Below are 14,006 nucleotides of genomic sequence, written 5' to 3' on the forward strand. Positions count from 1 at the left end.
GGTGGAGCAAGTTCTGGAGGCCCTGGAAGAGAGGAAGGTCGCGCTCGCTCTGCGCACGAAAGAGAGAGCGGGTCAGGTCGGGCGGCGAGGCGAGGGCAGGAGCAAGAGGACAACCGGACGCACGAGATCGCGCTTGGTCTCGTCGCCGTGGTGGCGCTTGTGCATGCGGGCGGCACCAGAGCGACGCTCGCGAGCGGCGTGCGACTCGGCGACAGCGCGCTTGGCGATCTCGTCGGCGTTCGACGCCTGCGACCGGGCCATACGGACCATACGGTTCGACGCGTTGTCGGCCGACTGTGTCAGGGAGAGAGTCAGCTCGAGAACGAGGGAAAAGGCGAGGCTGAGGACAAGGAGAGGAGGACGGACCAGGCCACGAGCCTCGACGGGTGCCTCGGCGGCAAAGACACTGACGGCGAGGCCAAAGAGGATGGCGGTCTTGAAGAGCATGCTGGGATCGAGTGGGTTGGTGGAAGGAGTGTGTGGATGAGGAAGAGGACGAGAGGGAGCGTGTGTGGTCGGCGGGCGAGTGGACGAAGGCGTGAAGGCGTGGGGCGACTGCGACGAGTCGGGCGAGGGAGCTGCGAGAGTGATGAAGAAGAAGGAGAGAGCGAAGAGAGCGACGAGCGGCGCCTTTTGAGACGACGAGCGGGACGGAGAGCCGGCCGAACGAGCAGGGAAGCCCACCGCGCTTCGAGGACGCAGGTGCCCAAGCCTGCCCAGCGCTAGGCAAATGGAAAGGGCTCTAGTTCGTCGTAGAGGGAGCGTGCGAGAATGAAGGATCCCCGTGCGAGAGAGCGATTCTCGTGCGCTGCGCGGGAAGCACTCGCCGAGGTTTCCGAGAAGTCGGGCTGCAGCGAGAGGAGGGGCTCGTGCCTCGTCTCGAGGCACGCTAGCCTTGAGCTTGTAGTTTCGCTAGCCTGAGCGAGCACGATCGGCCGCCCGCTGAGACCTGCGAGCGCTGGGAACGGGTGAAGAGGAGCGCCGGCGTGCCCGTGCCCTCGTCGCCGCCTGACGGACCGCGGGACTGCTCGGGCTCGAGATTGCACCTTGCAGTGCGTAGCGACGCTCTGCTCCAGCGCTCGCAGCGAGTGCGAAGCGCGAGAGACGAGTGAAAGAGATGAAAAGTTCATCAGCTCTCCTCGTCATCGACGTCGAGTGCCGACGACCACGACGGCAGGAGCTTGCAGTGCAGCTTTCAGTCTCTCTGCACAGACCTCAGGCAGGACTGCAGGAGGCACGCCGGCTCGCAGGAGCGCTTGCTGTCAGTCCTCTCGCAGGCACGGTCGCCGCTCGGCGACGGCTGTGGGAAGCAGCTCACACCGCTCACGAGACTCGCGAGACACGCGTGCTCGTACTCGTGAGAACGAGCGGAGCTTCTCTGCGGCGACGGCAAGCTTCTCGGACGAGACGGCACCCCGGTCGGGAAGGTGACGAGCGAGGGAACGAGAGCTCTCGGAGACGACGAAGCAAGACAGCGACACCGGCCTGGCTGCGCCCATGAGAACCAGGACGTGGTCGGCGAGAACGAGAGGTGCCAAGGCGGGACCGGGACGAGGTTGACCGGGGGCGCCGAGACGAGCAACCTTTCAAGCTCGCACGCTGAGGGACGACGACGCTCGCGAGACGGCAAAGGAGGGCAACGCATTGCGAGGGACGGATAGAGGAGCTACGAGGGGTGACTAGAGGAACAGCACAAAGCCAAGTGGGAGGGAAAAGTACAGGGAGAGAGAGGGGGAGAGAGGGAGAGGAGGAGGGGAGCCGTGCGCTCAAGACTTTGACTGCGTCTCGCGCTCGAACTGCTGCTTGAGGCCGCTCAAAAGCGACTTCTTCATGCGCTTCTCGGCCGAACCCGTGTCCTCGGCGGCGTCGCCCTCGGCGGTCGACTGGCCCTCGGCCTTGGCTGTCGGCGCCTGCTGCTGGCCCGACACCTCGGCGTCGAGCTTGAGCTTGGTCGTCGCGAGCTCGTACATCGCCTCGTCGAGCGAACCCTTGGTGAGGAGGCGGACGATGTCGACCTGGCGGGTCTGGCCAATGCGGTAGCAGCTGCGGGAGAGGCGGGGCCAAAAGGTCAGGTACAGGTCGACGCGAGCGCGACGAGGGGAGGGCTCGGCAGCGACGCACCGGTCCTCGGCCTGCTTGTCGTTGTGCGGGCTGCAGGAGAGGAACGAGGGTCAGTCCGAGGTCCTCGGGGCTCGAGAGAGGGGCGAGGCGAGAGGGGACGGACTTGTAGTCGCAGTCGTAGAAGATGACGGTGTTGGCGGCCGTGAGGTTGAGCCCGAGGCCACCGGCACGAGTCGACAGCACTGCAAGGAGAGAGATATGTCAGGGACAGGTATAGAGACGAAGTGGGGAGGAGCGAGGGACGCACAGAAGACGGTGATGTCGTCGGTCTTGTTGAACGCGTCGACGAGGTTCTGCCGGTCCGAGACGGCCGTCTGGCCCGTGAGCTTGAGGTACTTGAGCTCCATCGTGTCGAGGACCACCTCGAGGATGTCGAGGACCTGGGTGAACTGGCTGAAGATGAGGACGCGGTCGCCGCGGGCCTTCATGGCCGGCAGCAGCTCTTGCAGCTTCTCGATCTTGCCCGCCGACATCCACTCGTCGTTCTTGAGCGCGTACTTGTTGAGGTGCTGCAGGCGGACAGACGAGGACAGGGTCAGGGACGCGTCCTTCAGTCGAGGCAGACTCGAGGGGGGAGAGGCGAGGACGCACCTTGTACGTGAGGCAGAAGCGGTGGAGCTCAAAATCGGTCATGACCTCCATGTCCTCGAAGATGAGGTCCTTGTTGCGGTCGAGGAACTCCTCCTCCTTGAGGCAGTCGCGCGCCATGAGCCGCAGCGTCTTCTCGTCGTACAGGCGGCGGAACAACATCGGGTGGTTCGAGGCCTGCGACGCGAGGCAGGACGTCGTCAGTGTGGGCGCAGGGACCGGCTAGGGGGGAGAGAGAGAGAGGGTGCGCACCTTGCGGAGGTCGGTGAGGACGTGAGCGCTCGAGGTCGTGTCGGCCTTGTTGCCCATCTTGGTCGACGGCGCCGCGACCTTCTTGGGCCGGCCTCGCGGCTTGGGCTTCTTGTCGACGTTGTCGGCCTCCTCGCCGCCGGTCCCGGGCGCGTCCTCGTCCTCGGACGCCTGCGCCTCGAGCTCGTCGTCCTCGGCGTTGACGAGCGCACGCCGGCTGCGCTGGATTGCCTCCTCGTAGACCTCGCGCTGCAGGTCGGTCATGGCGCAGTACTCGATGCGCTCCGTCTTGCTCGGGAGGTCCTTGAGGACCTGCGCCTTCTTGCGGCGGAGGACGAACGGCGTCATCATCTTCTTGGCGCGCATGATGCGCTCGCGCGACAGGAGGTTGGTCGCCGACCCAGGCTGCACCTTGAAGATGGCGCGCAGCGACTCGTTGGCGTCGCGGAACTGGTCGGGCAGGATGAACGACAGGAGCGACTGTGGGCACGAGGGGGGAACGAGGGGAAGGGAGGATCGTCAGGACACCTGCGACGAGACGACGAGAGAGGCGAGACGAGGGACGTACGACGAGCTCTTGCAGGTTGTTCTGCAGCGGCGTGCCCGTCAAGAGGAGGCGCCACTCGGCGCGCACCTGCATGAGGTCCTTGTACTTCTTCGACTCGGAGTTCTTGAGCTGGTGGCCCTCGTCGAACACGGTCACCTGCACGGGATAGCGAGGCGATGTGCGAGAGAGAGAGAGAGGGCAGGAGGGAGAGAGGACGAGAGGGGCAAAGAGAGTCAGCTCGAGGGGGCCGAGGAAGGTTGGGGGACGAAGAGGAGCGAGAAGGGGGGCGCACCTTGAAGTCCATCTTGCGCTTGAGGAACTTCTGGTCGTCGGGCGAACCGGTCGCGATGTTGTAGGTCGTGACGACGCAGTCGAGGTCGTCCATGGCGCGCAGCTCGCCGCGCAGCTCGTAGCGCTCGCCCTGCGAGCCGTAGTAGCTGCGCACGACGAGGTCGGGCGCGAACACGCTGAACTCGCGCATCCAGTTGTCGAGCGTCGACGACGGGACGATGACGAGGTGCGGGCCGGGCTCCTTGGTCGCCTTGAGGTGGGCGAGGAGCGCGATGACCTGGGCCGTCTTGCCGAGGCCCATCTCGTCGGCGAGGATGCACGACGTGCCGCGGCGGTACAAGAGGTTGAGCCAGTTGACGCCGAGCATCTGGTAGTCCTTGAGGTGGATGTTGTCGGGCACGCCGGCGGGCTGCTTGCGGATGTAGTTCTTGAACGCGGCGCGCACACGAGGGTCGTTCGACGTGTCGACCCGGGTCGCGATCGTCTCTTCCGAGATGGCGACGAGGTCGAGCCCGACCTCGTTGCCGCCGGTCGCGCCGGGCGCCGTCGCCTCGGCCGCCGTCGCCGTCGCCGTCGCCGTCGTCGCCGCCGTGACGGCCGCGCCCGAGGCCCACACCTGCATGATGCCGTTGAGCTCGCGCCCGATCTGCTCGCACTCGCCGAGGACCTTGTCGACCTCGCCCATGCCCGTGACGACGTCGAGGTACGTGTCCATCATGTTGTTGCCGACGCCCTTCTGCTTGCGGGTGCGGGTGCGGAAGTCGGCCGCGGTCGTGAACGGGCGCAGCTTCATCGTCAGGGTCGCCTGCGTCGCGTTGCAGCCTGCATAGGGGAGGCGCACGAGAGGGTCAGACGAGAGGTTGGGAGAAGGAGAGGGGGAGAGAGAAGGGAAGAGAGTCTAGGACGCACCGGCGAGCTCCATGAGCATCTCCTTGGTGCACGTGTTGAAGAACTCGACGGCGAGCGCCTCGCGCTTGGCGACCAGGGCCGGGTTCTCCCTCGCGCCGTACTCGTCGCCGCTGCCCTGCGAGTCGTAGTCGCCGCCGTCGTCGTCCGAGTCGCTCGCGTACGCGCGCTTCTTGGGCTTCTTCTTCGCGCTGCTCGAGCCGCCGGCGCTGTTGGCGAGCATGAGCTGCCGCGCGAGGATCGAGCCGCTCGTCGCCGGCGGGGCGGCCTTGGGCGGGGCGGGCTTGGGCTGGGCCCGCTGCGGCTGATGCTGAGGCGGGTACGGGTGCTGGGCGTAGTGCGGGTAGCCGCCTTGCGGGCCCGGGTGCGCGCCGTACGGGCCGCGGTACGAGTTCTGGCCCGGGTACGGCTGGCCGGCGTGGGCGTACACGCCTTGCGGGCCGTAGCCGGCCGGGGCGTAGCCGGCTTGGCCGTACGGGCCGCCGCCCTGGTACGGGCTCGCGCGCTGCTGCTGCTGCTGCTTGCCCTGCTCGGTCTTGCGGATGACGTTGATGTACTGCTTGAGCACGCCGTACTCGGCGTCGGTCATCGTGCCGCTGAAGTAAGCCTTCTGGAGCTGCTGGTAGTGGGCGACGTGCGCGCTCGTCATGCCGGCGAGGCCCTCGGCGGCGGGCGGGAACGCGAACGGCGGCTGCGTCGAGCCCGACATGTGCGGCTGTTGCGGCGGCTGACCGGGCATGGCGGGCTGGATCGCTCGAGGCGGACCGGCGCCGGCGCCGGGAGCGTAACGGCCTTGCGCGACGGCCTGCTGGTACACGAGCTGCTGGTACTGCTGCGCCTGCTGCGCCTGCTGGGGCGTCATGATGCCGTGCGGCGCTGAGCCCGGGTGCTGAGGAGGATACGCCGCCGTCGGCGTGCCCGGGGCGCCCGGCATGCTCTGACGCAGAGCGGCGTGCGGCTGCTGCGGCTGCTGCTGCTGCTGCATCATGTGCTGCTGCTGCTGCTGCTGCGACGGCGGCGGGTGCTGACCGGTGCGCGCCGCCTGCGCCGCGAGGGCCGCCTGGTACTGCTGCGGCGTCAAGCCGCCGGGGACGCCGGTGGTCGGCGCGGGTGCGGGCGAGCCCGACGCGACGGGCTGGTTGACGGCGGCGTAGGCGGCGTTGTAGGGCGACGGGCCGCCGGCCGGGGCGCCACCGAGCTGCTGCGGCGCGCCTTGTGCGGGCGAGCCGTTCGAGAGCGGCTTGGCGTCGAGGAGGGCGGCGAGGGCGGCGTTGAAGTCGTTCGGGTGGCGCTGGAACGCGGCCCAGCACTTGTCGACCGCGAACGCCGGGCCGACCTGGTCGCAGAACGCGCGGAAGGCCGGGTCGCTCATGGGCGGGTGCTGCGACGACGACGGCGGCATGCCCTGGGCCGACATGCGGGGCGACATGGACGCGTAGCTCATCGAGGGCGAGCCGCCGACAGGGCGCATGCCGCCGAGCGCAGGCGAGCCGCCGGACGACGCTCCGAGGCCCGCCGACGAGCCGGGCTTGACGTCGGCGCCGCCGACGTACGGCTTGGCGTCGGGCGCGCCGGCGTGCGGCTTGACGTCGACGCTGCCAGTGTACGAGGGCGTCGGCGCCATGCTCGCGCTCGCCGAGCCGTTCTCGGACGGCGCCTCGGACTTGACGTGCACGTCGGCGAGGCGGTTCTGCAGGTTGGCCGTGAAGCTGCCCGGCCCTTCTTCACCCTGTTGCGCACAGCGAGTCAGTCTAGGCTCGACGACGAACCGAGAGACACGAGGTCGAGAGAGGGAGAGAGGACGCACCTCGGGACCGGGTCCGCCACGACGAAGCCGCTTCCTCGGCTGATCTTGAGGCGCCATCGGGTTCATGACGCTCGACCCACCAGGCGTGCCCGACGTGGTACTCGAGTCGGCCGACGCCTGCCGGCCCATGCCCGTCGTGCGCGGGCCCTCGTACAGCGAGCCGGCGGCGTAGTCGTCCTGGCCGTTGCCGCCGCCGTCGACGCCGCCCGAGCCGTTCGAGGGAGGAGGGAACGAGGAAGGCTGCTGGTGGAGGGTGCGGTCGGACGAGTTGTCGGCGTTGTAGAGCGAGGTGCCGGGCTGGACGGCCTGCGACGGCGACGACTCGAGAGGACGCTTGGTGCCGTTCGAGGAGGCGTCTCCTGCACCAGAGGGAGGAGGGAAGGGCTGAGTCAGTACGTCGCGCTCGAGAGAACTTGCAAGCTGCGCTGGGTCGATGGCGGTGCACGCCGGAGGAGGCGGACGAGTCGCGAGGACGAGGCGGCAAGGCCGAGTGAGGGTGCCCCGGCGAGGGCAACTCGCAAGCTCGTCGACGAGCACGGCTGCACCGGGTCGTCCGCCGGACTCGAGCGGGTCGTCGGCCGCCCCCACTCGGGAACCAGGAGGGGAAGCGGACGAGGTGCGGCCGGGCGCACAAACAAACGCGACGACGCGCTCGGCTGCTGCACACGGCGCACGCGAGTCGAGCGCTCGAGAGGTGCTGCCCTGGACCGAGCCGCCGACTCGCCCGAGGCGATCGCTGAACACGGCAAGGCCCGTCGTCGCCGCGTCTCGAAGGAGAGCGGGCTGGGGACCGACTCGTCCGCCCACCCCTTGTCCACCTCTCGCGCCGGTCCAAAGTCGAGAGACGCACCGTTGGGCGCAGACATGCTGTGCAGCTGCCACGCGGCTTGTCGTGCTGGTGTTGGCTGGGCTGCAGGCGAGGGCGCGCGCGCTGGGGCGGAAGCGGGCGAGGAGGGCGAGGGCGAGGGAGGGCGCACGACGGCTCGGCGGCGGCGGTGGTCGCGTCGAGGGTGGGTGCAGGTGGTCGGTGCGAGTGCTGTTGCCCTGCTGCAGGTGCACGGTAGGCCGCTCGAGGCTGCGGGCGGGGTGTGGGTGGAGCGAGTCGCCCTCTCTTCTCTGCGGGCGACGGCGGGACTTCGAGGGGGAACGAGGCGCCAGTTGCTTCTCTCGTTCCTCTCGCACAGGTGCACGCAGCTGCTCGTACTCGCACTCGGCTCACTCTCAAACCTCGACGTCCCTCCACCGGGAAACGATCACCGACGAACCCGAGATTCAGACCCCGCCCTTCGACTTCCTCCTCGAGCTTGCGGCCGGGGCACTTGCCGACCCAAGGCGACCGGCGAGCCTTGCCCCTTTTCACGCTCGTGCTCCACTCTGCTGGGCGACGCACGAGCGACTCGTCGCACTCGCTTTGTCCCCCGCGACCCTCCCTTTCTTCGTCGCGCTCGCGCCCGCCGACTCGCTCTCGAGCCTCGTGCGGCAGCCTTCTCAACTCGCGCGTGCGCCCCATTCTTCCCTCGCTCACGCCTCCTGCGTGTCGGCCCCAGGCGTCACGCCGAACGCTTCGAGGTCAAGCTCTCGATGCGGCATTGTCCTGCGCTCGAGGCTCGTTCCTCGATGCTCGCTCGCTCGCTCGCTCGCCGGTGCCGCCCGTCTTCCTCGCTCGTCTCTGTCCCTCAGTCGCTCTTGGCCGTCGTCGCCGTCGTTCTGCCTCCCTCCCATCAGGCCTCGCCTGTCCGTCACTCCTTTACAACCTTCTCGTCGCACGAGCTCATGCTCGCCATTCGCTCGTTCTTGCTCCTGTCCCTCGCCGGCGTCCTCTGTGCGTGCCTCACACGCATTCGCACCGTCTGGGAAGAGGCGAGAAGCTGATGTTCGACCGCCTGCAGCCACTCTCGCGACCGCGCGCACCGACCCTCTTCGCCCTCTCCTCCACCCGGGCCACCTCTCGCACGAGTCACCTCTCCATCCTTCGGCGCTCTCGACCCGCTCCTTCCTGCGTGCACGCCAAGCAGTCCTCCCCGAAGCGGGACAAGTGACGGCGGCGCGAGGGGTCCAGGCGCAGCGCGATGCCGTGAGTCGGCTCGACGGAGCGAGACGGGCACTCGAGGTCGTCGGCAGCGACATCGTCCGACGCGCCGAGCGAGTCAGGCGTGCGCAAGGAGGCTCCAGAGCAGGAGAGACGACCGACGAGGAAGGCGCCGCTGTCGTGCGTCGCCCGTCCGCCCTCACCTCGCAGACGAGGAAGCTGACCTTGCTTTTGGATCTGCAGCACGACACGCTCTTCCGACTTCTCGCAATCCTCTCGAGCTCGCCCCTCAGTGCATCGACGACCACGTCCGTCACGAGCGACGACCCGCTCGACGCCATCGCCAGCTTTGCCGCTGCCCAACGTCGGCCTGGCGCTGCCGCCCCTTCCGCCTCGCCCGCTCCAGTCCCGTCCGGGCATTCGCTCGCTCGTCGCTCCCTGCCAGCGCGAGTCGACGTACGTCCCTCTCTCTCTTCGACGCCCCTCGCGACAAGTGCCGGCGCCGCCCGCAGCTCCTGACGCTCGGTCCTCCCCTTGTCTGCACGCAGCGCGACCCGCTCACGGCGCTCACCGCCCTCCTCGACACGCTCGACCGCACCATCTCGGTCCCGCTCGGCGACATCCTCCCCTCGCTGCCGCCGGTCCTGCGCGACTCGGTGCGCGCCCTGCTCGAGTCGGTTGGCGACGAGATGGCGGACTTGGTCGAGGGCGCACTGGTCCAAGGCGGCGTCGAGGTGGCAGGAGCCGAGCAGGTGTTGATGACGCTCGGTCGTGACGGCGTCCAGGTCGAGGAGGACAAGGAGCAGAGGATGGCGTCGCTGCTCAAGCTCGTCCGGGGGAGCGTCGCCGGCATCTGAGCGCGGCGCGACGGAGCGAGCGTGGTCGCACATACCCGTGGGAGGACCGTTTATAGATACCCACGTGCAACGAGCAGAGTCTGCGCAGCTTTGCGTCGTGCAGCGTCGGGGGAAGCCCGGAGCGGGGAGGCGAGCGAGAGGAAGCGCAGCCTGGAGCGCCAGCTGCAGCCAGAGGCGCGATGCACGCTCGCGGGGCGCTCCGTAGCAGAGTGTAGATGCCTTCTGGCCGTTGAAGCACGCCCGCTGGCCCAACGCGGGGCGATGAAGCTGCGTGAGAGATGAGGTCGGGGCGAGAGCAACAGGACGGCGACGGCTGCTCGCGTGCCACCTGCGACAGGCTAGATCGAGCGTACAGATGCCATGCAGCAGGTGCACAGCAGCTGCCTCGCACCTCAGAGCTCGAGGAGTGGTTGCGGGCCGCCGACCCTCGTCTCGAGCTCGAGGAGGAGCGAGCAGGTCCACTCCACCACGCTCCACAGCCCAGACGCACTCGCTGCTCCTCGCCCGCATCAAGAGCACCTGCACAAGGACCTGCTCCCACCCGCCCCGCCGCCCCTCGACAGTCCTTCCCCCGCCCTCCTCGTCCCGTCGCCCTCTCGCCCAAGATGGTCCGCCTCATCACGCAGAACCTCCTGTCGTGCCCGTCGCGCGCGTGCGCGTACCCGACCAACTTTCCCCTCACGTTCCGCAACGTCGCCAAGCTCGAGATGGTCGACGCCGAGTTCAGCGAGGAGTTCATCCGCGGCGTCTTGAGCCGGCTCGAGTGGGCAGCTCTCAGGAAGAGCGCGGCAGAGGTGCGTCGACTGCTTTCACTCTCTCGTGGACACGTGCGGCGGTCGTGCTGGGCGCGGAGCGGCGGCACCGCTCGCAGCGGCTGGAGAAGGGGTGCAGGAGGCGGTGCAGGTCGAGGAGGCCAGGCTCTGCGCCGACCTGCTCAGTCGAGCCGAGCGCACGGCGCGCACGAGTGCTCTTGTCGCCGTCCGTCGACGCACGCCCGCGGCGCTGAGTGTTGGCAGGCCCCGGCGCTGTCGCCGAGCCCGCCAGAACCACCCTCTCGCGCAGCCGCCGCGCGAGCAGCCAAGGACCCGCACACGGAACCTCCCTACTGACTCACCCTCGTTGACCCTCGCAGCTCGGCAACACGGACTTGCCCGAACAATCGCCCGACCTGACGCAGCCGGAGAGCCTCTCGCTCGACCTCCTCAAGACGCTGCACCACGTCCTGCTCGAGGTGCGCCCTCGCTTTCCTCCTCTCGCTCTCGCGTCGCCACAGACGAGTCGGGTGACTGACGCGTGGCCGGTACTCGTGCGCACAGATTGTGGTTGCCGACGGCGAGATGGTGTGCCCGCAGTGCGAGCACGTGTTCCGCATCAAGGACACGATTCCCAACATGGTGCGCCCCTCTCTCGTCTCCCTTGCGACCCGCACAGGACCCTGACGACGCGTTCTCGGTGTTGCAGCTCCTGGCCGAGCACGAGATCCGCAAGTAGTCGAGCGAGGCAGGTTGGGCTCGGAGCGGCTCTCGTTGGCCGTGGCGTAGACGGGCGTTGTCCTTGTTGTATTTCGTACGAGCGAGCATCACTCTGGAGCGACAGTAGAGCTGCCTGGCGCGCAACGATGAGCGAGTCTCAACTATTTGAGCCGCGAGCCGAGCAGCCTCCGGATCTGGCGACGACGAGAGGTGCCGTCACTCTGTCGCCCCTGCTCAGCGCGCCCCGGGTTGGCCAGCAGCTGTACCGCCACATAGCTCGCCCACACGTCGACCCACACCTGTCGTACAAGCCTCGCGCGCCCTCACCGCCTTCGAGCCGCCTCATCACCTCGCCTCGAGGGAGCTCGTCCTCGACCGTCGCTCGACCTCTCGGACGGTCCTCGACAAGCAGCAGACGCTTGTCAGCAGGTGCGCTCATGTCCTCTCGATCTCCCCAGACCGTCTCGGAGTCCTGACTCTCCTAGCACCTCCGGCAGCTCGACCCGCCGCAAGCCCTCGCTCGTCAACAGAGTCGCGCCAAGCCCGGCTCGGCAGCCGCCACACTGGCTCAAGGGCGCATCCTCACCTCGCACCGCCGCAAAGCCTCGTTTGGCAGCGGCGGCGGCGGCTCCGCCGTGGCGCGCTTCCTCCCCTCGTTCCGCCCGCTCCAGATGCGGCACTTGCTCCTCTTCCTGTGCTGCATCTCATTCTCGATCTACTGGTTCACCAGCGGGTCCGGCGACGGCGGGTCCTCAAGCCTCTCGGCGTCGCAAAAACACACGGCGCAGCTCACGAGCCTGTGCCCCTACTCGACCTCGCGCCGACACGTGCCGACCATCCTCCTCCAGGGCTCGCAAGCCTCGTCCCCAAACGACAACCGCACCGTCGCCGTCCTCGACACGCAAGCTCCCGGTGCCGACACGCCCGCCGCGTTCCTCCCGTACGCCTACCCGCCCAAGGACCTCCGGTTCGCCCAGACGCTCGGCGCCAAGGGCGTCCAGCCTCGTCCGGGCGCAGGCCGCCTCACCGAGGGCGTCCACCCGGACGACGAGCGCGGCGAGCAGCTGTGCCCGCTGTACCGCGTCCCGTCGTCGCCGCGCCCGTCGGTCCCGGCCTCGTGGCGCGACAGCAGCGTCATGTTCGGCATGAGCACGCTCGCCGACCGCGTCCTGTGGAACCTGCCCGTGTGGGCGCACTGGCTGCCCGGCGCGCCAAAGGCGCCCCTCGACCCGACCGACGCGGCCCTCGTGCGCGAGCTGCCGCTCGTGCTCGTCCTCACGCCGCCGACGACGGCCGACCAGGGCAACAAGCACCGCGCCGCCGTCACCGAGACGGAGCGTCGACGTGCGCGCGAGGCCGAGGAGGAGGCCAACGTGCTCGGCATGCAGATCGCGCTGCGCCCGAGGGAGGCCGAGCGGTTCGAGACGCGGTACTTTGCCCTCGCCGAGGAGATGTGGGTCGAGGCCAAGCGGCGCGAGGCCGACGAGGGCGTCAAGACCGAGTGGTTTGTATTTGCGTGCGTCCGCTTTCCCCTCTTCACTCTCTTGAGAGCGGCGAGCAAGGAGGACGCGAGGAGCTCACTCGACTTTGCCCCCTCGCCTCCCTCGCCCACAGCGACGACGACACGTTCTTTCCCGACTTTGACTCGCTCGCTCGGCTCCTGTCGTCGCACGACTCGTCAGGCGACTACCTCATCGGCGCCTTGAGCGAGTCGACCAAGCAGGTGCTTCGACCCTCTTCCGCTCTCGATATCTTTGCGCGAAGCAGACCTGACGCTCCTTCTTCCCTTTCGCAGGTCGCACAATGGGGCCACATCGCGTACGGCGGCGCCGGCATCATCGTGTCGCGTGGCCTGCTCGCCAAGATGAACGAGGACGGCGTCTGTGCGTCCTCCTGTCCCTCGGCCTCTTTCCTCTCTCGCCCGGTCCTGGTCCTCACTCGTCGTCTTTCTCTCTCGCGCGCAGGGGCCGAGTGCCTCGCCAAATTCGGCGCCTCGTTCGGCGGCGACGCCATGGTGACGCACTGCGCCGCGCTCGCGACCGACCAGAAGGTCCAGGACGCGCTCACGATCGACCCGACCCTGCACCAGCTCGACATCCGCGGCGACGGCACCGGCTTCTTCCAGAGCGGGTTCCTCATCACGTCGCTGCACCACTGGGGGAGCTGGTTCACGCTGTTCCCGCCGTGGCACGAGTCGGGCCAGGGCGACTTGCGCAAGGGCGTCACGCTCGTCGGCAAGGCGGCCAAGGCGGTCGGCGGCGACAACTGGGGGCGGCGGTACGTCTTTGAGGGCGGTCGTGTCGTCGTCGCGCTCGGGTACAGCATCACGGTCGAGGCCAAGCCGCTCGCGCTCGGCGACCTCGCCAAGTCGGTGCGTCCCTTCCCCTCCCTTCTCGTCCCTCCCCTTCTATCTTCCTCTCACTCACCTCCTCGCCCTGTACGCAGGAGCACACCTGGTGGGAGTTCGAGACGTTCCACCCGATCCGGCCCGGGCAGGAGGAGGGCGTCGACAAGCGCACCTACTACATCTCGGGCGTGCGCCGCCTCGACAAGGACGGCATCTTCCGCCTCGAGCACAAGAACCGCGAGGGCGAGCGAGTCGACATCGTGTGGGACCAGCGCGCGACGGGCAAGGCGGCAAAAGGCTCGAGGAGCAGGTGGTGAGGTCGAGGGAGCGAGGGAGCGTCGCGCAACCTAGTAGAGCAGTCTGTCTCGTCGTTCTGTTCCAGCCGTCCAATCCTGCAACTCATACCCTGTTCAGTCCCCTCGGCTGTCGCACACGCTCGCACGAGAGCCGATCGACTTGTCCGGCTCGAGGGACGCTCGCCCGTATGGCCGCTCCCTGTCTTCTTCTTTGCTCTCTAGCGTCGCATCTCGTCGAACACAGACTCTGTGGGTCTGCGAGAGCTCGAGACTGCTTTGCGCGGCCGACCTGAGAGCGCAAGCCGGCCAACTCGAGTTTAGGAAGGTCGACCCGCTGCCGCGGCCCGAGCGGCCTTTTCTGGCCTCGCTCTGGACACGAGCTCTCCCTCCTCGCTTCTCGAGAGCAAGCGCGCATCGACCCATGTTTGCGCGTCGCCTCGGAACGCTCCACAAGTGACCCTGTTCATGAAGCGGTCAGGCCCGGCACTTTGCGACG

At 68.2% G+C, this 14,006-nt stretch overlaps 3 protein-coding genes across 3 annotated transcripts; 2 read left to right on the plus strand and 1 right to left on the minus strand.

The window, feature by feature from the left end:
* Nucleotides 1–1,631: 1,631 nt before the first annotated feature.
* Nucleotides 1,632–4,755, minus strand: RHOBADRAFT_30643 (uncharacterized protein). Its single transcript, XM_018412915.1, has 11 exons — nt 4,706–4,755; nt 4,392–4,618; nt 3,798–4,223; nt 3,527–3,661; nt 3,163–3,438; nt 2,962–3,039; nt 2,713–2,886; nt 2,369–2,630; nt 2,225–2,303; nt 2,122–2,151; nt 1,632–2,043 (listed from the first exon to the last, which is right to left on the minus strand). Exons 1-11 carry the CDS (start codon nt 4,722–4,724, stop codon nt 1,767–1,769), a joined length of 1,983 nt encoding a protein of 660 aa, XP_018267786.1. The 5' UTR covers nt 4,725–4,755; the 3' UTR covers nt 1,632–1,766.
* A 3,527-nt stretch (nt 4,756–8,282) lies between these two features.
* Nucleotides 8,283–9,395, plus strand: RHOBADRAFT_47442 (uncharacterized protein; the record flags this gene model as incomplete). Its single annotated transcript, XM_018414985.1, has 4 exons — nt 8,283–8,331; nt 8,399–8,583; nt 8,782–8,994; nt 9,087–9,395. The coding sequence occupies 4 exons, from the start codon at nt 8,283–8,285 to the stop codon at nt 9,393–9,395; spliced, it is 756 nt and encodes a 251-aa protein (XP_018267787.1).
* Nucleotides 9,396–9,967: 572 nt separating this feature from the next.
* RHOBADRAFT_65747 (uncharacterized protein) lies at nt 9,968–11,028 on the plus strand. Its single transcript, XM_018418767.1, has 4 exons — nt 9,968–10,189; nt 10,528–10,626; nt 10,712–10,789; nt 10,857–11,028. The coding sequence occupies exons 1-4, from the start codon at nt 10,001–10,003 to the stop codon at nt 10,884–10,886; spliced, it is 396 nt and encodes a 131-aa protein (XP_018267788.1). The 5' UTR covers nt 9,968–10,000; the 3' UTR covers nt 10,887–11,028.
* Nucleotides 11,029–14,006: the final 2,978 nt, after the last annotated feature.

The sequence above is a fragment of the Rhodotorula graminis genome (assembly GCF_001329695.1).
Source record: "Rhodotorula graminis WP1 unplaced genomic scaffold RHOBAscaffold_19, whole genome shotgun sequence".
NCBI classification, from domain to species: Eukaryota; Fungi; Basidiomycota; class Microbotryomycetes; order Sporidiobolales; family Sporidiobolaceae; genus Rhodotorula; species Rhodotorula graminis.